This window comes from Panthera onca, chromosome E1, assembly GCF_046562875.1.
Source record: "Panthera onca isolate mPanOnc1 chromosome E1, mPanOnc1 haplotype 2, whole genome shotgun sequence".
Classification (NCBI taxonomy): domain Eukaryota; kingdom Metazoa; phylum Chordata; class Mammalia; order Carnivora; family Felidae; genus Panthera; species Panthera onca.
Genome location: NC_138352.1, coordinates 21,753,571 through 21,778,437, shown reverse-complemented (window position 1 = coordinate 21,778,437; position 24,867 = coordinate 21,753,571). Strand labels below are relative to the sequence as shown.

Genomic DNA, 24,867 nt, shown 5'->3' with positions numbered 1-24,867 from the left:
AAGAGGAGCTCCCTTACACTGTAGCAGCCTACCGTCCCTGGACTGACCTCTTTTCCAGGAGAGAGAGACAAATTTCTCTTTTGTGTTAACAACTGGTGTTTTTTTTAGGTATTCTGCCATTTGCAAGCATACATAATCATGGTTACTGCACCCTGTCTAAGGTATTAAACAAGAACATTCACTGTGTCATTCCATTTTATTAAAAAAGTAGTTTTTGAATACCTATTAAATGCCAAAAGATGTACACTGTGAGTACAGTAAGCAGAGCAGACATGTCCCTGGCCTCAAGGCAGTTACAGTCTAATGGGTCATCATGGGTTCTGCTTAGTTATGGTGAGACGTACTTATGGCTAAATTCAGATCCACATCACTGGGAGAAGGAAGTCTATATATGTATATATACGTACATGTAGGGTGTGTGTGTGTGTGTGTGTGTGTGTGTGTGTGAGAGAGAGAGTGTGTGTGTGCATATGTGTGTGTGTGTGTGAGAGAGAGAGACAGAGAGAGAGAGACGGAGAGACGGTGAGAAAGAAAGAGAGAGCCCAGGTTCTTTGCTTATAATTGCTGTGGTAACATCCCCTGGAGAAATGGGACAGCCCAGGTCAGCTCAGCTCATCTGCCAACATTCAGACTCTTCCTAATTTTCTTTTGAGCAAAAGCTCCCAACGATTCCTTCCAGGCCTTTGCACTGGCCTGGCCATTCTCATCAACCATTTTCTCCATCCAAAATCTTGACGTCATCGCTGACTGCTATCTTCCCCTCATACCCTGCATACAATCCATCAGCAAATGCTGACATTTCTACTTCAAATAAATCCTATACTCTCTGTTAAACACTATCATTGTAACAAAGATGAGTTTCCTAAATCTTTTAAACGTCTCGTGGTTATGTAAGAAAACATGGTTGAGTCTAGGAGATACATGATGGAGCAGTCAGGAGTGAAGAATCATGGTATCATAATTTCTGCAACATACTCTCACATGCTTCGGTTCTGATGATGCTGATGGTGATGATGCTGATGGTGATGGTGATGGTGATGATGATGGTGATAATGACGATAATAATAATGGTGACTGTAATGATGGTGATGACGGTGACAGCATTGATGACGGTGGTGATGGTAATGATGACAGTGAAGACGATGGCGACAGTAATGATGATGGTGATGGTGATGATGGTGGTGGTGACAGTAATGATGATGGTGGTGATAAAGATGATGGTGATAGTGATGGTGATGATGATGGTGATGGTGGTGATGATGGTGATGATGGTGGTGGTGATGATGACGGTGATGAAGATGATGGTGATGATGATGATGATGGTGATGATGGTGGTGGTGATGGTGGTGGTGATGGTGGTGGTGATGATGATGGTGATGAAGATGATGGTGGTGGTGATGATGATGGTGATGATGGTGGTGGTGATGATGACGGTGATGAAGATGATGGTGATGGTGATGGTGGTGATGATGGTGATGATGGTGGTGGTGATGATGACGGTGATGAAGATGATGGTGATGGTGATGGTGGTGATGATGGTGGTGGTGATGATGATGGTGATGGTGGTGATGATGGTGATGGTGGTGATGATGGTGATGATGGTGGTGGTGATGATGGTGAGATGGTGGTGGTGATGATGACGGTGATGAAGATGATGGTGATGGTGGTGATGATGATGATGGTGATGATGGTGGTGGTGATGATGATGGTGATGAAGATGATGGTGATGGTGATGGTGGTGATGATGGTGATGGTGGTGATGATGTTGATGATGGTGGTGGTGATGATGATGGTGATGGTGATGATGATGATAATGAAGATGATGGCGACAGTAATGATGGTGACGATGATAATGGTGATGGCGGCAATGACGGTGATGGTGACGGTGATGATGATGATGATGATGGTGATGATGGTAATGATGATGGTGATGGTGATGGTGGTGATGATTGTGATAGTGATGATGGTGATGAAGATGATGGTGGTGGTGATGATGATGGTGATGGTGGTGATGATGGTGGTGGTGATGATGATGGTGATGGTGGTGATGATGGTGATGATGGTGGTGGTGATGATGATGGTGATGAAGATGATGGTGATGGTGATGATGATGGTGATGAAGATGATGGTGGTGGTGATGATGATGGTGGTGATGATGATGGTGATGGTGATGGTGATGGTGATGATGATGGTGATAGTGATGATGGTGATGATGGTGGTGGTGATGATGATGGTGATGAAGATGATGGTGGTGGTGATGATGATGGTGATGGTGGTGATGATGGTGGTGGTGATGATGGTGGTGGTGATGGTGATGGTGATGGTGGTGATGGTGGTGATGATGGTGATGATGGTGGTGGTGATGATGATGGTGATGATGGTGGTGGTGATGATGATGGTGATGGTGATAGTGATATGGTGATGATGGTGGTAGTGATGATGATGGTGATGAAGATGATGGTGGTGATGATGATGGTGGTGATGATAATGGTGATGGAGGCAATGATGGAGATGGTGATGATGATGATGGTGACGATGGTAATGATGACAATGAGAAGGAAGAGGAGGAGGGAGAGAGAGAGAGGGAGGGAGGCAATTGTTAATCATGAAGGACACACAGGTATCATTCACTGTATCATTTAATCACTTCAAAATTCTCCATTGTTGTAAAACTATTCCAAATAAGAAGTTAAGAATAAGCAAATAAACACCAAAGCTGAATCTTTCTCACATCCCCCATCACTACCATCCCTAGTCGAAGCCTTGGTCTCATCCCCAAGATGGTACAGGAGATTCCACCTCCTCCCACACCTCCTTTCCTCCATGTTTGCCTTCCAGGGTCTCTTCTCAACACAACAGCCAGAGGGATTATGTCAAGCACAAGTCAGATCTTATCAGTCTCCTGCTGACACCCCCACCATGGCTCCCATCCCACCCAGAATGAAACCCAAGACCGCCCCCCCCCCCCCGCCGTGGCCCACGGTACCCCAGCTCACTGACCTCCTCCACTGCTGTGTCTCTGCCCTGGCTGTCTCCACACCAGCCACCCTGCTCTTCTCGTTCCCCAGACACACCGGGCACGGTCTCCCCTCTGCCCCGCACACAGCCACTAGTGGCCAGCCAGGTCTCTGCTTCGGTAATGTGACCAGGAACTTAGGTCCCTTCTTCAGATCAGCCTTTTTCCTACCACTTCTAACCCTCTCTACTTTCCTTCCCTGCTCTATTTCTCTCTAAAGCACTTCACATGGCCTGATTGTATGTTTTATGTTTATGGGTTTATTTCCAGTCTCCTATAACGGAATGGAAGCACCCTGAGCCTAGGCACTTCCTTTCATTTACTCCCACAGCCTCGGTGCCTGGTCCCCACTAAAGGATCAAAATCGTTTTTTCAAAATCCCGTGAACGAAGGGATCTCTGGAGTCCCACTCTGACCTCCCCTTCCCTTCTTCTCAAGGTGCTGCTATCGGTCTGCGGTGTTTACACCTCTTGCCCTGTGCACCTCTCACCCTAGACCCCCCCAAGCCTCCTCTCCAAGCCTCCTCCAGGGTCCAGCCTTGTGCCTTCCCCATCCCCCATCATTAGCCCAACTAAGGGAGGAGCCATATGGCGCCTCCACGCGAGGCACCCCACCCCTACCCACATACCTCCTGGCCCTCAGGGACACAGCCCTTATGTTCAAAGAAGGAGAAAGGCAAGTCCCCTGCTCAGAGCAGCCTTCTCCAAAAGGACACAGAGTTCCATTTCGTTCCGGCCTTTTCCCCAGTTCTTCCACCAAGACTGTTTACGGAAAAGCCCCAACCAATCTTGCCAAAGGAACCGGTCACTTCTCGCCTCTGCAAACCACTGGTCCCTTAAGCATCTCTCGCCTCTAGGCTCTGGCCCCCCGTTCACCACCCGAAAGCTCCCTCCTCCACCCTCCTGGCCCATTTAATCCTGCCCACCCTTTAAGGTACCAGGTGACACCCGCCCTGACCACAGTGGCCTCCCTCTGAACTTTCCGAGCAGCACGTGGCTTGTTATTCTGCTGGGGCACCTGGATGGCTGATTATCCTTGGACCGTATAGACTTGTCTTCCTGCTCCCGGACGTAAGCCCCTGAGTCGAGGACTGTATCTCATCTATCATCTCGCTTCCATAGGACCTAACGGAGGGCTTGATGCACAGTGGGTGCCTGATACCTAGACAGACATGGCTCGATGTCCCCTCCTCCACCTCTGGCCCCCCAATATCCTGTGCTCAGTAGGTGATGGACATGGACCCCCCCACCACCACTCAGGTGGAGGCTGGGGTCCCCACACCCTGGGAGCTCTCGTCCCTCCCAACCCAGGGGGACCAGGGACGTGAGGCCACCCTCCCCCGAGGCCGGCAACAATGCGTCTTCCCTGCCCTCTTGCTCGTGTCCTCGCTGCACCGAGAGCGTTCTGCCGGTCCCTCCGTTTTGCCAACTCACCGAGGTCATTGTGAATTCTAACCCTGTCCGCAGCGCCTTGTCTTTCTCTCTCCCCTGCACCTCATTTTGGTAACAGCCAGAACACATTCTAAATCCTTCTGCTTCCTGGGTGCGGCAGGTAATTAGTGGGCCAGCTCAGTGACTCTCCCTTCTCCCCCCACCATATGGTGAGAGCGGGCTCCGTCTGCACCCCCACCCCCCCCACCCCAGGCTGCCTCCCTGGCAGGAAGGGCGTGGGCAGGGTGTCCACTCTGACCAAGCTGGCCAAGTCCCTGAGGTCCCCAGGCAAGATGGGGCCCTCAGGGGCGCAGCTGGTCAGAACGAGGACAGCTCCTCTGGCTTCTGGAAGGCTCTGCTTCCGGGCACACCCCTTCTTAAGGCACTCCTGGGCTGGGAAGAGCTATTCACCACCGCCCTCCAGGACCCCCAGGATCGGAACACGGGGACTTGGGACTCGCTCTCTGAGTGGCACTAAATTCTGAAGTGGGAATAAACGGGGTCCTGTAACAAGCCTGGCACAGAGAATGGGACAGCGATCCGGTCATTGGGTTTGCCTGAGCTCTGACCCCAGGGGTCACAGAATCCCAAGAGAAAGACAAAGCCCTGTGGACGCTAAGTGAGCTCCGGATGGGGCAGACTGGGCCGGATCCACACCCTGCCTCAGCAGCCCCCAGCAGGTGCTGGCTGCCACTCCTGTTATATTCTCAGAAAGGAAAAACCCTAGAGGTGGCTGGGCGAGCCTCTCCCGAAGCCAAGAACACCCAGGGGCTGCCCCCACCCTACTTAAACGCATCCTGGGGCGAGTGGCTCAGCACTGCCCAAGTGATCTCTGCCTTGGAGGTGAGCGGCTCACATCATGAAAACACGTGCCCTTTGGCGGAGAAAACATCGGCCCCTTCTAGCGTCTTCCACAAACCCCAAGTCTGCATACCGTGCCAACCAGGAGCCGGCATCGACCCCCGGCCACAGGACGGGTTCCAGGCAGCTGCGAGGGGGCTCCCCGCATCCCGTCTGTACCTCTGATCAGCTTGACTTCAGGGCTTGGGGTGTGGGGTCAGACTGCCTGCACTCAGAGCCCAGACCAGCCCCCTCCTGGCTGTGTGAACTTCCAACGGGATCCTGAAGCCCCTGGGCCTCGGTTTCCCCATCTACAAAGTGGGCATGATAATTGTGACTGCTCCATGGGGCTGCTACGAGATTCAAGTAAGTCAGTGCACGGAAAGCGTGTTACCAAGCACCCAGAGTCGTTAATGTCACTGAAGAATGGGCCTCTCTCCGGGCGCCGGGGTGGCTCAGTCGGTTAAGCGCCCGACTTCGGCTCAGGTCATGATCTCACGGTTCATGGGTTCGAGCCCCACGTCGGGCTCTGTGCTGACAGTGTGGGGTCTGCTTGGGATTCTCTCTCTCTGCCCCGCCCCCACTTGCACTCATGCTCTCTCTTGCAAAATAAGTAGACTTCAAAAAATAATAATCATAACGCCATAACAACACTTTACAAAAAAAGGATGAGGCTCTCAGGTCTCCCTGCACCACGTCCCTCTCCTGGCACACTCAGGTGCCTACCACAGGCCACAGGAGTGCAGGGGTCCAAACACGAGCCTGGGAAACAGCAGGCATGTCTGCCTCTGGATCTGCCCCGGATCTGGATGCAAGGTGCTTTCGATGCAATCCACAAACGGCTGTTTTTCTCTGTTTGTTGACATTGAGCGGTGACCTGCAGCCCCCTACCGGGCCCAAAGGGGCGTTTACCGCGCTGTACGCAGGCCAGGCCCCAGGAATGGCGGGTTGAGCTGCACCGAGGCCCCACGGGGCTTGAGAACAGACCTCACCTGGCACACAGGTTCTAATTCTCACTTACAACAGGCAGAAGAGATGTCGCTGTCCCAGCTTACAGACCCGGAAACTGAGGCACGCAGAAGTTAAGTAAAGCGGCCAAGGCCCTACAGCCAGGGGGAGGGCGAGCCGGAGCCGACGCTCTTCACCCAGTTCCCTGACGCTCTGCGAGGGCAGGCCGCCCAGGGTGTGGGGGCGTCATTGGGGCTTGCACCCCCCGGGTCGGTGGTAGCTCAGCTAAGACCTGGGAGGTAAGGGAAGGCGGGCAAGGCGGGGGGAGAGCAGACAGAATACTCCAGAGCACGGAGCAGGGCGTGCCCGGGCAGCCTGAACGGGCTCTGGGGGCCGCAGCTTTGGCTTCGAGAGGGTGGGGGCAGGGGAGCTATTCTGGCTGCACGGCCCAGCGGAGCCAGCTCCCTGAACCCCCAAAGCTGTGGGGAGGGGGTCTCCAGGCCGTGGAGCGGAGGGGGACGGAAGCCAGCGCCCGCCCGGGCTGAGAAGCGGGTGGGAGGAGAGAGGAAGTAGAGGCAGCAGGTGTAGACAACCGTTTTTGCAAAGTTCGGCTGGGCTGTCCGGGGGCGGAGAGGGGGAGGGATGCGGTGGGGAGGGAGGGCTGTCCTCGTGAGTTAAAAGTGGGGAGTGGAGCGCATTACACGCTGGAAGAGCTCGGCTCCTAGAGAAGGAGGGGAGGGGGTGAAGATCCAGGGCGAGACGCGTCTGGAGACCGGAAATAAACACGATGCGGGCGACCAGCGGAAGGATACGCGTTGCGCCGCAAAATGGGATTGTGTGATGTGACCTCGGGGTGTCTACACCCCAAGATATCTTGCACCCTGCGGCTGTCATCATCAGGGGATGCCATCCGTCCCTCCCTCCACCTGGTGGGCCGCTTATACACTTAATGAGAACGTTTGTTCCTCATCACCCGGGTGATCAGTAACCACCCACCCCCCTCCAAGAACTTCAGGTCCATGGAGAACCCTAGTCTCGCTCTGATGTGGTTAATTCATCAACCCTCATTAGGACCCCTTCCACTGGCTGTAAAATCAGGTTCGAGCAACACCCTGGCCAGAGCTGGAGGAAAGGGAGGGAGACTGGCATTTGCAAAGCACCTCAGGGGCTCACGGTCGTGGGCTGGCCACCAGCTCCCGGACAGCACCCTGGTGAGGGATGTGGCCCTGCTCACACGCGCCACACAGAAGGCGGCTGTGGCTTTCAGAGCGAGGGTGAGAGCAAGGGTTGACAAACTAGAGCCCCCAGGCCAAGTCCTGCCCACCACCTGTTATTGTAAATGAAGGTTTGTGAGCACCCGGCTGAGCCCGTCATGTACCTGTTACGGTGGCTACTTTCCACGCCATGGCAGAACTGAGCAGTGGCAACAGAGGCTTTCTGGCTGCAGAGGCTAAAACATTTACAACCTGGCCCCTTTCAGAAAAAGTTTGCCAAGCCCTGTTGGGAGTGCCCTGGACTGAAACCATTCTACCTCAGGACCTTTGCACTTGCTACTTGCTATTCCCTCTGCCTAGAATGCTCTTCCTCCAAGTCTCTCCATGGCTGACTCCTGCTTGCCAGTCAGGTACCAGCTCAAATTCACTTCCTAGGACAACGCTGTCAAAAGTGACAACCCCCCCCCCCCTCCCCGCACGGAGTTCCTCGAACACATCTCCTGTCTGCTTGTGTCTGAGCATTCAGCACGCTCCAAAGTTATCTACTGGCATACTTCCTGTCTCCTCCAACACAGCATAAACTCCACGAAGGGTTTGTTTTTTTCGTGAATGAAACGTGAACCCAAGTAGACACTCGATACCACTAACATTTGGATCAATGTGATTTTACGTTTTTTTGGTGGTCATGTAAAAAAAAAAAAAAAGAAAGAAAGAAGGAAAGGAAGAAAGAAAGGAAAAGAAACAAAGAAATTCATTGTAAGAATCGATTCTAGTTAATCCAATAGAGTCAAAATACTATCATTTCAACGTGCGTTCCAACAGAAAAAAATCACGGAGATATTTTACATTCTTGTTTCCAAACTAACCGTTGGAAGTTTGTGAGGCTCTGAAACACATTTTAATTTCAATTCTTTTTTTTTTAAGTTTATCTATTTATTTTGAGAGACAGAGAGACAGAGAGCACGAGCAGGGGAGGGGCTGAGAGAGACGATCCCAAAGCAGCTTCCACACTGTCAGCACAGAGCCTAATGCAGGGCTCGAACCCACAAACCATAAGATCGGGACCTGAGCCAAAACCAAGAATCAGATGCTCAACCGAGCCACCCAGACGCCCCCCAATTTCAGTTCTAAGCGTTCAACAGCCACGGGTGGCCTAGTGGCCAACACATGAGCCCCTGCAGGCTGAAAACAGTGCTCCCCTATGTCAGACGCTGCCCTGACTCCTTTTCCCTCAAATTCATTCACTCCCACAACAGTCCAAGGAGGAAGATGTTATGCCCAACCCCGTTTCACAGATGGGAAAATCGAGGCAGTCTGGATCCCCCCCCCCCCACAACAGTCTGGCCCCATCGTCTATGCTTGTCACCACCCCCCAAACTGCCTTGAATTCTTGGGTGAAGGCACAGTTAACCTGAGTGGTGGAATTTTGCAGAAAGGAGCCAGTATTACGGGAAAATGCATGAAAGCAAGAACACAAACGGGAAAAACAGCTGTGACACAGACTCTGTGGCCGTCTCACTGGCCAGAAATCACTCAGCTAGAAGTGTGCCCCACAACCCAGAGGAAAGCAAGAAAGAATACTGGGACGGCCAACACTGATGTGGAACAGAGGGTAAAACGCAGGTCCCTCCATAAGAAAGGGGAACCCTACTTGTCGCACGAGCTTATTACCAAGTTCAGCTGCCTGCTGGCTCTGTCCAGACCACAGAAAGGGCTCACAGGCTGCTTGAACGGTCCTTGCGGATTTTATCTTCCACCCTTGATGATCTGGGCAGGCTGCCTGCACTATTCACACACCTTACCCTTTCCAGCCTCTGGAACTCCTGGGCATCCTGCAAAACCCGTTCAAGCATGCCAGCCCTTGCAGAACCTCGGGTCCCCTGCTCCCTTCTCTGCTCCCATGCCTGGTGTTGTCCTTGTGAGGATGTCTACATGCCGGTCCACACTTCTTCCGGGGGCGGGGAACCCACAGGGCTCCGTTCGTGGACCCCCCGCCCCCCCCCCGCCCCGCCAGGACCCAGGACAACATCAGGTCCATGATAAACTATTTGGGAGGCCAGAGTGACAGTGGATTTCGGCCTGATTACCCCGTGTTTTCCCAACGAGTGAGACCAAAACCAGTTTTAGACGCTTCCAAGCTTGGGTCAAGTGTAATGGCAGATTCTTTGCGAGGCATACGTGAAGGACGTCCTATGGTCCAGGTTCGACGTGATGGGGATATAAGGAAATGTCAGTGAAACAGAAAAGTAAGAGAAGAGGGGCACCCAGCCCGGGTGGCTCCGTCCGTAAAGCGTCTGACTCTTGGATTCAGCTCGGGTCGCGATCTCTTGGATTCAGCTCGGGTTGTGATCTCACGTTTCGTGAGTTCAAGCCCCATGTAGGGCTCTGTGCTGATAGCAAGGATCTTGCTTGGGATTCTCTCTCTCTCTCTCTCTCTCTCTCTCTCTTTCTCTAAATAAGTAAGTAAACAAACTTAAAAAGAAATAGCAATAGAAGAGCTCAATAGCACAGTGGCTGAAGCCCGCTTGGCTGGGAACCCTCTCTCTACCAAGGACTGTGTCCGTGGCCTTAGGCAAGGTCTCCAGTCTCCCTGTCCTCAATGTTTCCACCTGTGAAATGGGGCAACTATGATACCACCTCACAGGGTCACGCTGAGTAAATGATATAAATGGCATTACGTGGTGCCTGGTGCTTTGTATGAACTCCGTTCTAAGCACTAATTAATGCGACTCGTGTTATCAAGGATTAGTGATGTGCCTTTTCTCCACCACCAGCCTCGACTCAGCAAACTCTGTGGGTCTCTCAGACCCTGCAAGGAGGGAACAGAGAGAGTGGCTATGTCATGGGGCTGCTGTGGTCGGCCCATGGCCCAGCCTCCGTCATCCCCAGACACGGACCCACAGACGATGGCTGTAAGAGTGAGGGAGGGCAAGCTGTGGGGGGAAGGGAGGTAACCCAACATCCGGACAAGGGCCATGAATCTCTGGTGGGGAAAGGCCATGCCAGTCTGCTAGGAGACTGTCAGAACCACAGGCGTGGGTTTGGAAAGAAATCACTGCCAAGAGAAAACTCAGGAGTGGCAGGGAACGGCCCAGAAGGTCCTCAAAACGAACAGGGCAGTTGAGAACCAGTCACTGCTAAAGACCCAGTCGATATGATCAAGGAAACCGTGAAAAGGAGCAGAGGCAGAGGGATGCCTGGCAGTTGCCAGGAAGACAGAGAAGGAGAAAGGAAAAGGTAGAGGCGGGCGCCTGGGTGGCTCAGGCAGTTAAGCATCCGACTCCGGCTCAGGTCATGATCTCACAGTTCCTGAGTTCGAGCCCCACGTCGGGCTCTGCGCTGACAGTGTCGATCCCGCTTGGGATTCTCTCTCTCTCTCCCTCTCTGTGCTCCTCCCCCACCCGTGCGCCTCTTTCAAAAGAAAGAAAGAAAAGGTAGAGGAGAATGGCAGGTGTGGGTGATGATGACAGGACAGTCACAACAGTGAAGGTAGCCACTGAGCCAAAGGTCAGTGCCCTTGAGATACACGGATTATTCCCTTCGGTCACCAATGGCTGTCGGAGGAGGGTGCCAGTTACCTCACTGCAGAGACGTGGGACGGAGGCAACACAGCCCGGGCCCTAGAGCCTGTGACCGGGCAGGGAGGAGTCACGCCCAGCTCTCTCTAGCTGCACGCATCACACTTCCAGCTCCAGCGCTGAGGCCCCACCCTTCCACCTCTCCCCTAGGCAACCTCCGTGTGCCTCAGTTTCCCCACAGGCCAAGTCCAGGTTGGCTCAACTGATCTCCCCATCCCCTTAGCGCCCCAAAGTCGTACGAGGCTGTCCTCTCCACCCCCCATAGAACGAGACAGTCCTGTCACCTTGGGGTGGGGAGTGGAGGGGGGCGGGCGATCTGAGAAAGAAGAATCCCACTTCCCACCAGGGGCTGAGGTTGACCGGAATTTTCTCAGAGTTCAGGTACATGGCCCAGGTTGGCCGGCTTCGCCTGCAGCCCGAAACCGGCTCTGAGCTGCCTGAGCTCCCGAGACCTCTCTCTGCACAAGAGTCTTTCTTGACAGAGTGGCCATAATGGAGGGGGCCCCTCTGTACCCAGCCAGGGAAGCGAACTCCCAGCCTCCGGCCACACTGAGCCCGGAGAGCTGGGTCGGCCCCAGACAGGAGGACAGAGCCAGACGGGCCTGGTGAAAAGCCTGGGTGCTGGAACCACAGCCTTTGGCTCGGCTCGCCACCGGATGACCGGACTGCCAGGCTGAGTAACCGACTCCCTACTAATTTTATAGAGAAGCCCTTTATGGGGTCTCTGTGGCACGCAGCTCCGTGACGAGCACCTGCACATTGGCTCCTACGTCCATCCGAGCAACCGCATCTTCCTGGTCCAGGGACGCCACAGAGAAGAGAAAGACAGACCCCTTGCCTACGTGGAGCTTACGTCCTGACAGGGACAAAGACAGCGAACCATCGAAGCCACAAATACACGATGCTGGATGGCCTAAGTGCCTGGAAGAAAAGGCAGGGGATGGGCACAGATGGGGAAGTCAGGGAGGGCCGTGCTGTCTGGGCCTCAGCTGTCACAGCCCAATGATCTGGTGACGGAAAGCTTCCGGCCAGAGACACAAAACAGGGAAAGACCCCCAAGGCCGGCACCCACTCGACATGGGGAGGGACAGGGTCTGGGTTCCGGCGGGAGGCGCAGGGGGTCACAGGAGCAGCGAGGGGCCAGGCCGTGCAGGGCTGTGACAAAGCGCCCCTCGGCCAGCCGCCCAGGCTTCATTCCCGGTCTCCACGACCCTTACGCAGTCGCGTCCCCCGGCTCTCTTCGTCTGCCATCACAGCGCACAGCTTTGACAAGAGGCAGGATGACCGATTGCTCATTTCCCCCAGCTGATGCCACTCTCGGTCAGGGGAGGTGGGAAATCCAAACTTTGGAACCCCAACACGTGGTGTCACCGGCTACCGCGAGGGACAGGTTCCCCGTGCTCCCCCAGCTGCCCCCAGACAGGCTCAGGGGACCTTCAGCTACGGACGCAGCGCATTTCGCGAAGCCTGACACTCCCTGACCCCCCAGTCAATTCTGGTATTTGTGCTCATCCCTGCCGCTGCCCAGGTGTCCCCGTCCGAGCTGCAGACTGGCCCCTCCCCCTCTCAGTGCACCTGCTCCTCACTCCCTCCTGCCCTGGAGAGGACGTGTCCCTGCAGCCCGCTAACCTGGGCCAGCGGGGCTCGAACCTGTGGGTCTTGAGATGCACCCACACTCCACAGCCCTCAAGACGTTCCCCTCGCCTGCCCATCTCCTCCCGCTCCACCCGCCAGACCAATTAATCCAGAATCTCTGCGGTGAGGGCCAAGCAGTGGTATTTTCAGAACGGTGCACAGGATTCCACCGTGCGGCCAGGGCTGAGGCTCGCCGTTGCTGAAGGGATCTTCTTCAGCCTTAGTGTGCTTACACATCGTCTGAAGGGCTCGGTAAAGCGCAGATTCTGATCAGTAGTTCTGGGAAAGGGCCCAAGCTTCTGCACTTCTAACAAACTCCCATGGGAGAGGGTTGCGGCTGCTGCATGGACCACACAGTGCAGGGCAAAGGCCTGGGGGCACAGCCAGATCTGTGGGGGGAGGGATGGAAACGGGCTTCACCGATTTTCTACGTCCAGACTCACCGTCCGTTATGAATCTCCCTTTAAAGTCAGGGAGGAACTTCTTTTTTTTTTTTAATGCTTCTTTATTTTTAAGAGAGAGACAGAACACAAGCTGGAGAGATGCAGAGAGAGGGGGGAGGCACAGAATCCGAAGCAGGCTCCAGGCTCCAAGACATCAGCACAGAGCCCGATGCGGGGCTCGAACCCACGAACCGTGAGATCGTGACCTGAGCTGAAGTCGGACGCTTCACCGACTGAGCCACCCAGGCGCCCCTAGTCGGGAAGGGACTTCTGAAAAGACTTAGTTATTAAAAGGTTCTTACAGAAGGGAAGAGGAATTTTCTAGTGTGGGAATAGGGGGCCCTATACTTAAGAAACGTTACAGGCCCACCCTCTATTATCAAGTATCTACTGGAATTAAAAGAACTTAGAGGTGCCTGGCTGGCTTATTCAGTAGGGCATGGGAGTCTTGATCTCGGAGTTTTGAGTTCGAGCCTCCCGTTGGGTGCAGACATCACTTAAAAATAAAATCTTTTAAAGAAAATAAATAAGGGTGGTTCAGTCGGTGAAGCGTCCGACTCTCTGTTTCGGCTCAGGTCATGATCTCACAGTTTCATGGGTTCGAGTCCCGCATCGGGCTCTGTGCTGGCAGTGTGGAGTCTGCTTGGGATTCTCTCTCTTCTTCCCTCCCTCGCTCATGCTGTCTCTGTCTCTCTCACAATAAATAAACTTTAAAAGATAAAAATAAGAACTTAAAAGTATCTAATAGAGGACCCAGCGCATAGTAGGTGCTCAATAAATGGTACCTTGGCTACTCATGCTCTCATTGTATTATTATTAATGCAGGGTACTCCATTTCCTAACCCAACCAAGTACATTCTCTTGGCATCCGAAAACCTGACTGAGTCCTACAAAGCCCTACATATCTCTTACCCTGAGAGGATGAGCCACAGGCAGGGGCCAAACACAGGAACCTTCATCTGGGTCCAGGGGCCTTCATCTCAGACACAGTCCCATGGACCCCGCCTGGTCTAAGAACACCAATGTCTTTGTTACTCACATTTCGTTTTTCTAATTTACCACGAGCTGTGGATGTACTTTCGCAGCCCAGTCGCGGCTAATATGGAGTGAGTGCTACCCGTCAAGACCGGTTTAAAAAGTATTCTATTTGGTTGAACTCATTATATCCTTAAAACAACTCTGGGCAGCAGGGGCTGTTCGCCTCAAGGGGCAGACAAGGAAACTTGGAAAGACAAACAACCTGCCAAGGTCACATACGTAGTAAGTCATAGGGCCAGACAGCAAACAGGGGGGTGTATTTCAGACCCCATGCCTTCCCAGCGCTTCTCAAACTTTACTGGCTAAGTGGTTTCATTAACATGCAGGCTCTCCTGGGGCACCTGGGTGGCTCAGTCGGTTGAGCATCCGACTTCGGCTCAGGTCACGATCTCACGGTTATGGGTTCAAGCCCCGCGTCGAGCTCTGTGTTGACAGCTCGGAGCCTGGAGCCTGCTTGGGATTCTGTGTCTCCCTCTCTCTCTGCCCCTCCCCTGCTCACGCGCGCGCTCGCTCTCTCTCAAAAATAAATAAACACCTAAAAAAATAATAAAAAATGTAGATTCTCCTTCAGCAGGCGATCGGGAGCCTGAGACACTGCATTCGCACCAAACCCCCTGGCCATGCTGACACGGCTGGCCCACGGACCTCGCTTCGAGGAGCAAAACTGCTCACACGCTCTGATACGTCCACCACCGTACTCTTGCGATCAGTGGTTTGTTGGTTCGACAGTGGCAAAAATCACAGGAAATCTCCGCTTGGAACACTTCGGCAAAATTCTGTTTCAACTCCTACTCAAACTGCAATCTTCTGCGGCAAAGGATATCATCAGTCATTTTGGAAAAGCGGGTTGTGTCCGTTATGAGCTACAGGCATTGAGGGTCATGAAATTGCTTTCGAATTTAAGTGTTACCGCTACCGAGAGCACTCTCTGGACCAGGGAAACAATTCCCATCTCTCAAGGCCAAGTGAAGAGTTCCACTTTGAAAAATACAGGGTGGGATTTCTCCAAACACACAAGGGGATCCCCCAACTGTAAGCTTTCCTCCTGGGATTAGCGGGAGAGGATATATGCAGAAACCAGAAGAAAATGACAAATCTTCCCTGCCCGGTGAAACGCATTTAAGAGGAAAGCCGGACCGTCTACTTAATCAGTCTGGACTCAGTGGCTGGGAACAAGCAGGCTGGTGAATGAGACAGAGAAAATCAGAGTGGGGTGAGGTAAACTGCCAGGGGTGTTCTGGATAATGGCGTGACCCGGAATCCCAGGATGGCAAACGAGGTCCTGGAGAAACCTGACCTCAAACCATGAGTCTTCGGGGAAACAAAAATACCCTCCTCAAAGCTAGACGTGATACCAAGGTTAGATTAAACAGCGATCAGTGAAGAGAAGGCTTGGTTAGAACTGTACCTTTAGGCAATTCCCACCACCCAGCGATTCTCGAACTTTGCTCCACGATCGAATCACCCGACAAGACTTCAACACTCAGCGTCTGGCCTCTCACACTCAGGCCACACTCCCACGTCAATTAGATCACAATCTCCGGGGGGTGGGACCCAGGTACCCCTCATCGTGAGAGCTCCCCAGGTAATGCCAACGGGCAGCCAAGTTTGAGAACCAGTATCTTCACTTATAAAACAAGGAATCCATCCGGACCAATGGTCTCTTCACCCGATTTGCATGTGAGAATCACCGTGGGAAGGATTTTGAAAGTAATGATGCCAGCAGCTTCCCTAAGGAATTCAGGCTAATTTGTGGGGCGTGGGCACCGGCATTTTTAAGAGCTTCTAGGTGATCCTAATATCCAGCTAGAACTACTGGTCCAGATGTTTTTGCCAAGATTCCTTCTACTGCCTACATTTTAAGCATCTACGATGGATATCTAGGCTAAAAATGCCATCTTAGACTTTTTGCAAAAGTAAAGTTCTCATCTTTACTTTTAAATCAGGGATTTCTAACTTTGCAAGGGTCCACATCGTATTCAAAATGCTGGATGAATACATAGGTGTGTGTGCGTATATATATATATATATATATATATATACACATAATGAATAGTTCTGAAGGAGAACGTCATTAACTTTCATCAGATTCTCAAAAGACCGAACTCTCTCACCTTAAAGGCAAGGATGTGATTTCTGATTTAACAAACGTAGCGAAGTTCAAGAATGAACGGAAAATAAACTGACCCTGGCAGCACATTTTGAATTTGCAACATACCTACTGCCCCCTAGCGCCTGTATATCTTTATTGCAGGTGAAGTTCAGACCAAACATCCCACCCTCTGGAAAGCCATAGGGGGAGAGACATCCAGATTTCTGATCCAAGTGTCAACGTGGAAGCTGTGTTGCAGACCGGGGTCAGCGCGAGGCTGTCCAGTCATGATCACGATGAGAAATGACTTGCCCAGCTGCACTTGTAAAGAGACTATCCAACCAGATACTTCGGACTCATGAGCCCAGCTGGGTTCGTTAGGATTTCTGGGTTTTCTAGTCCTGACACTTCTAGCCTTGGTTTGGAGCCCGGCTTTCTTTCTCCCCATGTGTCCTTGGGAAAATTACTGAACCTTTCTGTTCTTCAGACAAAATGGGGACAACAGAAGTACTTTTCAGACTGCTGTGAAGAATAAGAAAATACACGTAAAATGCTCAGCCTATCAGTTGGCCCAGAACAAGGCCCCTGAATAAATGTGAGTTATATGACTGTATCAGTGGTATTTTATTAGTAGTAACATCTTACTGACGGTGCGCACGTCACTAAATTTCATTGAGCTTCCTTCGTTGATCCATACGACAAGGAAAATACACGCCACTTAGTTTCCTTCATGGGATTACAGCGATGACCGCCATGTTACGGCAACTGTCACATATCCGGGGAATCTACCAGGCACAGGGAAAAGTCACCCCATGATACAGACATAATCCCTACCCTCTGAGACTCCAGTAGTTGAAATCTCTACAAATGACCGTCGCAATTTCTCGTCACATACCTGGCATCCTGGACAAGGTAAACCTTCTCGCCACGTGGGCAAGTGGGTGACCACACTCTACCATGCCCACCACAAGCTGCCTTTCAGGCAAGAGAAGATGCGGCCACTCACGCAATCACGGATGCCCTGGATCACTGCTCTCCTCCAGTCCTGACGCGTCAGTCCCTCCCCAGGAGACGGTCCCAGGACTCATCCGCAAGCCCGCCTGCCCAGTAGAGTCTCCCACGGCACACGTACTGCCACCTGCCCCACCGGGACAACACATCACCGAAACCTCTCACCAGCCCCCAGCAAAGACACAAGGCGATCAGCGCTCGCTTACCTGGAGTCTGCTTGGCCGTACGCACGGGGGTGTAGTGGTTTTTGGAGGACGATCTGACCGGTGTGTTCTCTTTGGGAGAGGTATTGATAGCTGAGATAGTTTCTCTTTCACAGTGTGCTATGGGGATTGGTCCCTGTTGTCTTAAGATGTCGGCCAGAGCCCTAAACAAGGAGGAGATCACACAGTGAGATTCAAGAAGCAGGTATACAAAACCACAGAGGGAACTGGCTTGCTTTCACGGGCCCTTTGATGCACAGAGTTATGGGAGGAGACAAAAACACAGTATCCGGTCCTCAGTAGTCCGAGCTGTGTCTGCTGCTGGTCCCGGGGGGACCCCTAACCCTAACCCTAACCATAACCTTAACCCTAACCCAGGTAGAGGTCACCATGCCTGGGCGGTATCGGCACTAAAAGGCCGTGATTATGGTTTCCGTCTTTATTTCCCATGAGCCCTTTCAGACTACCAGCTCCTCAAACACCCCCTTATGCCAGGCAGATATCTGTACCCCTGGTCAGTACGATGCCACCGCAGGAAAGGGCTGGCATCAGTGGCCTCGTCTGCAGGAGCAGGTTATGCATAACAGGGGCGCAATCGCCCCGCTGAAACAGACACACCGGCTAGCACGGACTTTATACTGGTGACCCAGCACATAGCTCCCGCCATCTGAGAAAGGGGTGACTTAACTGTAAAGACGGGCCGTGTAGGTAACAGGGTAAGCATCAGACCACACGAGCCGTGCAGACCATGATCACAACGGGAGCCCAGAGGAGGCAACGATTACACACACACACAGGAAAATAAACAAACACAGAGAGGAAGAAACGGGGATACACAGCTCCCCTTCCGCAGGGGACCCGGCCACCCCGAGACAGCAGCTTTTATCTACTCAAAACATCCCTCGGACGACCGAATGTGCGTTCATGGAGGACCCAGCGTGCATCAGTTGCTGCCGAGACACAGGTAAATAGGACACAGTCCCTGTCGCCTAACGGCTCACAATTTAGGGGAAATCGCTCCCCCACCTGGTTTCAAACAGGACTGGCTCTGTGGGTGTGCTGTGTGGCATGTGGCCGTGACCACTGCTGACGGAAAACAGAGACAGGCAGGGATGGATCGTCTGCGGACGCAAAGGTGAGTGTGGATACGTTTCAAGAGACCACCACGTAGAGAATGCCGTTTTAGGGCCACGTCCCCAGTTCTGAGTGCATCCCTGTTTCGTACAAGCCAGGCAAAGGCTTTTCCATCCACCCGGGGTGTCCCTGGGGCCTCCAGGCCTCCCCCGGCCCACCCCAGTCCTCCCCAAGGCTTCATTCACACTGGGCCTCCAGAGCCCGGCACTCCGATCCCTTGCAAAGTGACAACCACATCAGTCTAAAACTGTGTCTCAGCGTGAACGGTCTTCCATTATGCCGCCTCTGACATGCTGAACCTTCCGAGGAAAAGAGCATCAACCTGGCAATCTTATCATTTACTGGCGTTTATATAGCAATTTCAGATGTTCCAAACGCTTGCCCCTGGCTGGCGTTCTCTTCTCTCAGGCTGTAAAGGGAGGAGCAGACACATGTCACTGCCCTCGTTCGCTTGGGTGGACCAAGCAGAGGGAGAACACAGAGGCTCATTCGCCTGGTGAAGGAAGTTCAGGCCAACCCGGGGTCTGGGTCAGGGACCTGAGATTCAGGGTGTGGGGAGAAGAAGCAAGCACCGACCTAAAAGGTCAAGAGATTTGCGTTCTAATCCCAGATGAGCTCTTAAAACTTCCAGCAGATCTGCTGACCTCTAAAACCAACATTTAATCTTTTCTCCCCCATTTGCAAAACAAAAGGGTTTAAAGGAACATGGCCCTTCTAATTAGACCCCTTCTCATTCCAAAATGTTATATTTTCGGTATGTTTATAACCACACGTCCACGCAGGTCCTCTCGATTCCTTCATTGCTCTGGTTATCAAAGACACTTTCCTACCACGTTTCCATGGTAAGGAAACCCTGGGCTAGGGGCGCTTGGGTGGCTCAGTCAGTTGAGCATCCAACTTCGGCTCAGGTCATGGTCTCAGGGTTCGTGGGTTCGAGCCCCGTGTAGGGCTCTGTGCTGACTGCTCAGAGCCTGGAGCCTGCTTTGGATTCTGTCTCCCTCTCTCTCTGCCCCTCCCCCGCTTGCACTCTCTCTCTAAAAAAAAATAAATAAGTAAAACATTTGTTAAAAAATTTAAGGATGAATTTTAAGGTAGGTGAGTTACATTTCCATAAAGCTGCTATCCCTCCCTCCCCCCAACAAAAGTATATTATTTTTTGGTTTCTTGCCTCTCGAGTGTTTACAAAGACTCCCAATTCTCTGGTGCCTGGGAAGGAGAATGGAGACTTGTGGTTAAGTCCACTGCTCTCGGGAGGCCAAAGACTGAGCCTACATCCGTGTTTCTCCACGGTGATTTTGTCCCCTGGCGGGGGGTTGGCGGAGGGGGCATCTGGCAACGTCCCGAGATGTTTGTGGCAATCGCGACTGGGGAGGCAAGTGCTACTGGCCTCTAGTGAGCAGAGGCCAAGGGTGCTGCTGAAATTCTGCGTTATACAGGACAGCCCCCCACGACAAAGAACTCTCTGGCCCAAGATGTCAACAGTGGTGAGACTGAGACATCCTGACCTACCTCTAGGCAAGACTAGAAGGAAAGGAGTCTTGGATTAAGGGCCCAGTGCCATCCAGCTCCCCCGATGTCTACTGAACAGCCCGTACCAGGGGTCAGACACCGGGCTGGGCTCAGTGAAAGGAATGTCCCCGAGGAGTGGGCCTGTCCGTTGGGGTCATCACTGTGCCCTTAGGCCTTGGCCATGTGACATACACAGGGGAAGAACTAAAGCTCGGCCCGGTTTCTTTCTGCCTCTGCAGGGCATTCGGCTCCTATCACTCTGGTCCACACTGACAGCGTTAACGGCAGCTGATTCACTCCGGGGCTCGTCGGCAAAGAGACGAGAGCTGCGAACGGAGCGCCCCTCTCACAGGACAGGGAGTCTCTCGGTGCCCGTCTCCCGAGAAGCCCTTCGAGACGCAGCCTCTGAGGACAGAGTGGGGAGGGAAGACACCTTTGTGAAGACCACCAGGGCTTGGTGGAGACCAGGGTGCTTGGGTCTGACTTGCGGCTGGAGAATGAGTGTTAACTGGGGCACAGCCAGGCCGTCTCCTCCTGAGGGTGACGTCTTGTCCGGTATCCTTTCCAGATGCCCGGTGGGCTGGGCGGAGCTGGGCAGCACGGCCAAAGAGAGGGACGTGCCAGAGGAGGTGTCCCTGAAGAGCCGGGCTCTCTGGGGGCAGGCTTCCGCCCTGCACGGTCCCAACGAAGGGTGTGGTGGCCAGGGCCACGCTCCTGGTCCCCCACTCTGTGGCTTCCCTGACTGCCGGACACCCTTCTCCAAGTCCCCATCCCTCCCCAGTGCCCTCTGGCAAGGGGAACAGGTGCCCTAATTCCCAGGAGGTGTCCTTAGGAGCAGTCCCCCTCTGGCAGCTCCCCTGCCCCACTCACACCCCCCTCCCTCCGCCCCTCAGCTCCTGACCTCCCTCCTTGCTCCTGTTCCTCTGTTCCTCTCCCTCTTCCATCCCCTTCTCCCCAGGGCGCTTGATAAATATTATTCTAATTCTGAAATGTGCGATGCCAGGCTCACCTAATTAATCTGGATGCGCCCCAGGAAATGGGTTAGGGCCTGAGCTATTTTCCAACCGCGGGAAAGAAAATCGGTCACTGAGGAACAGGGAGGCAGGGTCTGTGAAAGAGTGGGCACCAGCTCCAGGCCTGAGAGAGGGGCGGAAGGGAGGAGAGGACAGAGGGGGACAGGCGGACGGTGAGTGGGCCCACGGAGAGGAGAGGCGGGGAGAGGCACAGGGGGAATGGGAGACAGGACGCAGGAGAAAGGGACGCAGGGAAGGGACAGAACGGGCAGGGACAAAGGTCGAGGGACCAAAGGGGCAGTGAGGAACAAAGAGAAATTCAGAGAAAGCACAGGGCTCAGAAGGTGGTGGGGGGAGGGGGGTCAGAGGGCACACTCAGAGTGGGGAGGGGCGATGAGAGCAGACAGCAGGACAGAGAGCCAGGCAAGCGAGGGCAGAGGGGGCTTTCCAGCCAACAGCCAACCCCACCGGCCCTCCCTGGTCCTCGGCTAGCATCTCATTTAAAGACCCGAAGAATCTTGGGGTGCCCGGCTGGCTCCGTTGTTGGAGCCTGCAATTCCTGATCTCAGAGTCGTGAGTTCGAGCCCCAGGTCGGGCATAGAGTTTACTTCATTGAAATCATCATCACCGACATCATCATCATTTTTAAATAACTGGAAGAAGCTTGCTAACAGCCCTGTTCCTCTCAACCTCCCCTCCCCCACTTGTGCCACACTATCAAAAGCATGTTTTTTTGCCCCAGTTGCCTTGGTCCACCCCTCCCTTTGGCACATGGATTCTCTGGCTTTTTCGTATGCGTGGCGAGCAGGGGTGGGCAGGGGATTAATTGGGCAGCAAATCTGAGCAGGAAGAGCAGTCATACTGGGCATTCGACCCTTGTGGGTGCCCTGCCACCCCAATTTCTAACAAGAAACCGAGGCTCCGAGTGATTCGAGGACTAGCAAGTGACGGAGCACAAATTTAAATCCAGGGCCCGTGACTCGTGTCTGGGTGTCCTTTCGCTCCCGGGACTGCTGCCCGCATACACCTCCCGTCCCTGTGCACGGCCACGGTCAACTTGCACGAGTCCTTCTGGTCTCCCCAGCCGGGTCCGCCAACTGAGCAAACGCCAGTGAACATTTGGGCTTGGAGAGAAGAGGGATTCAGTCGGTCGATGAGGGATTCAGGTCAAGACCAATTATCTATGAAAACCTTGGTTCATGTTGTCAGCGACCCCCAAGGAAATGAAAGAGTGTCTGAACGTCCCTAAGTGCGGAGTGATCTGGACACAAGGGACCCAGCCCAACCAACACTTTTTGATATGCTGCCACATGCTTTGAAGACATGAAATCCTTCTGAAATTGGCAAGTGATTCCCCTTAACCAGAGAAAGGTAGGGGCGCCTGGGGGGGCTCAGTCAGTTGAGCGTCCGACTTCGGCTCAGGTCACGATCTCGCGGTCTGTGAGTTGGAGCCCCGCGTCGGGCTCTGTGCTGACGGCTCGGAGCCTGGAGCCTGCTTCGGATTCTGTGTCTCCCTCTCTCTCTGCCCCTCCCCCATTCTCTCTCTCTCCTTCAAAAATAAACATTTTTTAAAAGATTTAAAAAAGAGAGAGAAAGCTAAGACCTCCTTCATGACTTTCCTTCATCGTCTTGCCTGCTTAGGAAATTACACGGGAAATCGAAGACTTAGGAAACTGACCGCTCTCATTTACTGAACAATTACTACGTGCCAGATATCCAGATATCAATGCTGAACTCTTCCATGCATTATACCCTATAATCCTCAAAATGACGTTATTTGGTAGATGCTCTTGGTAGCCACAAGCAGTATGATGAGAATACTAAGATTTTGCAAGGTCAGCTTTATTGCCCAAGGACACACAACCAATAAGGGGTAAATCCAGATTTCCAAGATAGGCAGGCAAAGCAACAGAGGTGTGCCACCACCAAATTACCCATTCGTCCATTCGTTCATCCGCCCGTCCAACCATCTGTCCCTCCATCCACTCAGTCACATTTATTTTTCTACCTACTATCTCTCTCCCACGGTCTCTGAACACAGGGTTTTAGACAGTGATCCATCTTTGGTGGGAAAATCTGCCCAAACAGAACCCGGCTGCGTTCAGCTACCCAGTTCTACCGACCTCTGTGGGTCCTCGACACCAGCAAGCTTCGAACGCTTTTTACACTGTTTTCAGCAGGCAACTGATTTGGGCAACAAAATCTAAGCAGAACATCGACATAGACCCTTAGACCCTTAGACCCTTGCTCTGCATGAAGCCAGAGTCCTGCTCCATGAGACCCTTGGCTTCTGAAGCAGCCAGTCCCTGGGCTTTGTGGAGTTTCTAAGTTTGAAAAGAAATGTAGGAAAAGATTACCAAAAAAAACAAAGATAAAACTATGGAACTTCTTCTCACAATCTCCCGTCATTGAACAGGGAGTAAAACTGAGATTCCCCCCAAATTAAGTGGGGGGAACCTAGGGACTCTTAGTTCACCTGGGAAGTCTGTTTGATCTCCATTAATACTTTCCATACGAACCCCACGAACATCACTGCTCATTGAGATAGAGCCGATGAAAACCAGCCTCTGTCCTCTGCCAGATCTCTGGATTTCTGAGCCACACAAAAGGGGAGAAAGTAAGTTCTCCTAGAGCCCAATAAGTTTTTCTGTGTCAAGGGTGAAGCAAGCTGGTTCGTTTAGACCCCTACACATGCCTTTCTTCTTTCTGGGAAGAACAGGGAGACATTTCTGCTGTTGGATAGGTATGATAAAAGGCCAAACACATCAACTGTTCCCTGAATAAGCTATTCTGGTTAATGTTATTCCTGAGGACTAATGAGAACACTCTTGATCTTGAAGGATTTTCGAAATCACTTATTTTAAGAATGCAAGTTTCTTCCTTGAGAGGGGCCACCAGTCTAATCTTTAGGTCTCTTCGGAGAAGAAACGAAGCAAAATAAAGACGATTCTGGGAAACGAAGCTATTCACGTCAAAACTACGGGGCAAACCAGGAAAGGTTGGGTTTGGGTTTTGTTTTGTTTTTTCTCTTTAAGTAAATCTCTGACAGTTACTTTCGTATTTCTCCTAGAAGTAGAATGCAGACATCCTACTCCAGTTAAAGTATTCTGGCTACATGGGGCGCCTGGGTGGCTCAGTCGGTTAAGCGGCCGACTTCGGCTCAGGTCATGATCTCACGGTCCGTGAGTTCAAGCCCCGCGTCGAGCTCTGTGCTGACAGCTCGGAGCCTGGAGCCTGTTTCAGATTCTGTGTCTCCCTCTCTCTGACCCTCCCCCGTTCATGCTCTGTCTCTCTCTGTCTCAAAAATAAATAAACGTTAAAAAAAAAAAAAAAAAAAGTATTCTGGCTACTTGAGTCCCGGAGAAGGGAGGTTCATACTTGACCGTGACAGCCTGGGTACAGCCCGTGTCCTCTCTCACCTCATGCCCGAGCCTATTCCCTGGGCAGACGGGGGGTCTTTATTCTCTGAAAATATGCACTCCGGACAATCGGAGTGACTATATTTTTAATAAACACGGACCAAGGAGAACGGCTTAATTTAGTTCTTAGTCCTGGTTCTCTCACAGTCCACTTGAAAAACACAGCTGCCGGCTTTGTGTGTGCACAAGACCGCTCTCCCGTCACAGAGAGGCTCCAAATGGGTGTGGAGATCTCCTTTGTCGTGGTAACAATGTTCGTGCACCTGCACTGAGCTGTTCGGCAGGTCTGAGCTGCCCGGGGCACGATCACAATCGGAATGCACCCTGGCCAATAAACAGTGCAG

At 52.7% G+C, this 24,867-nt stretch overlaps 1 protein-coding gene across 2 annotated transcripts in view; it reads right to left on the bottom strand.

Moving 5' to 3' along the window:
- Positions 1 to 24,867, bottom strand: part of SHISA6 (shisa family member 6) — a 280,044-nt gene that overhangs the window by 236,010 nt on the left and 19,167 nt on the right. For both annotated transcript variants that reach the window (XM_060647256.3, XM_060647255.3), the window contains exon 3: positions 17,452 to 17,612. In XM_060647256.3, coding sequence (XP_060503239.2) covers positions 17,452 to 17,612 — 161 coding nt within the window. The remainder of the gene's footprint in view (positions 1 to 17,451; positions 17,613 to 24,867) is intronic.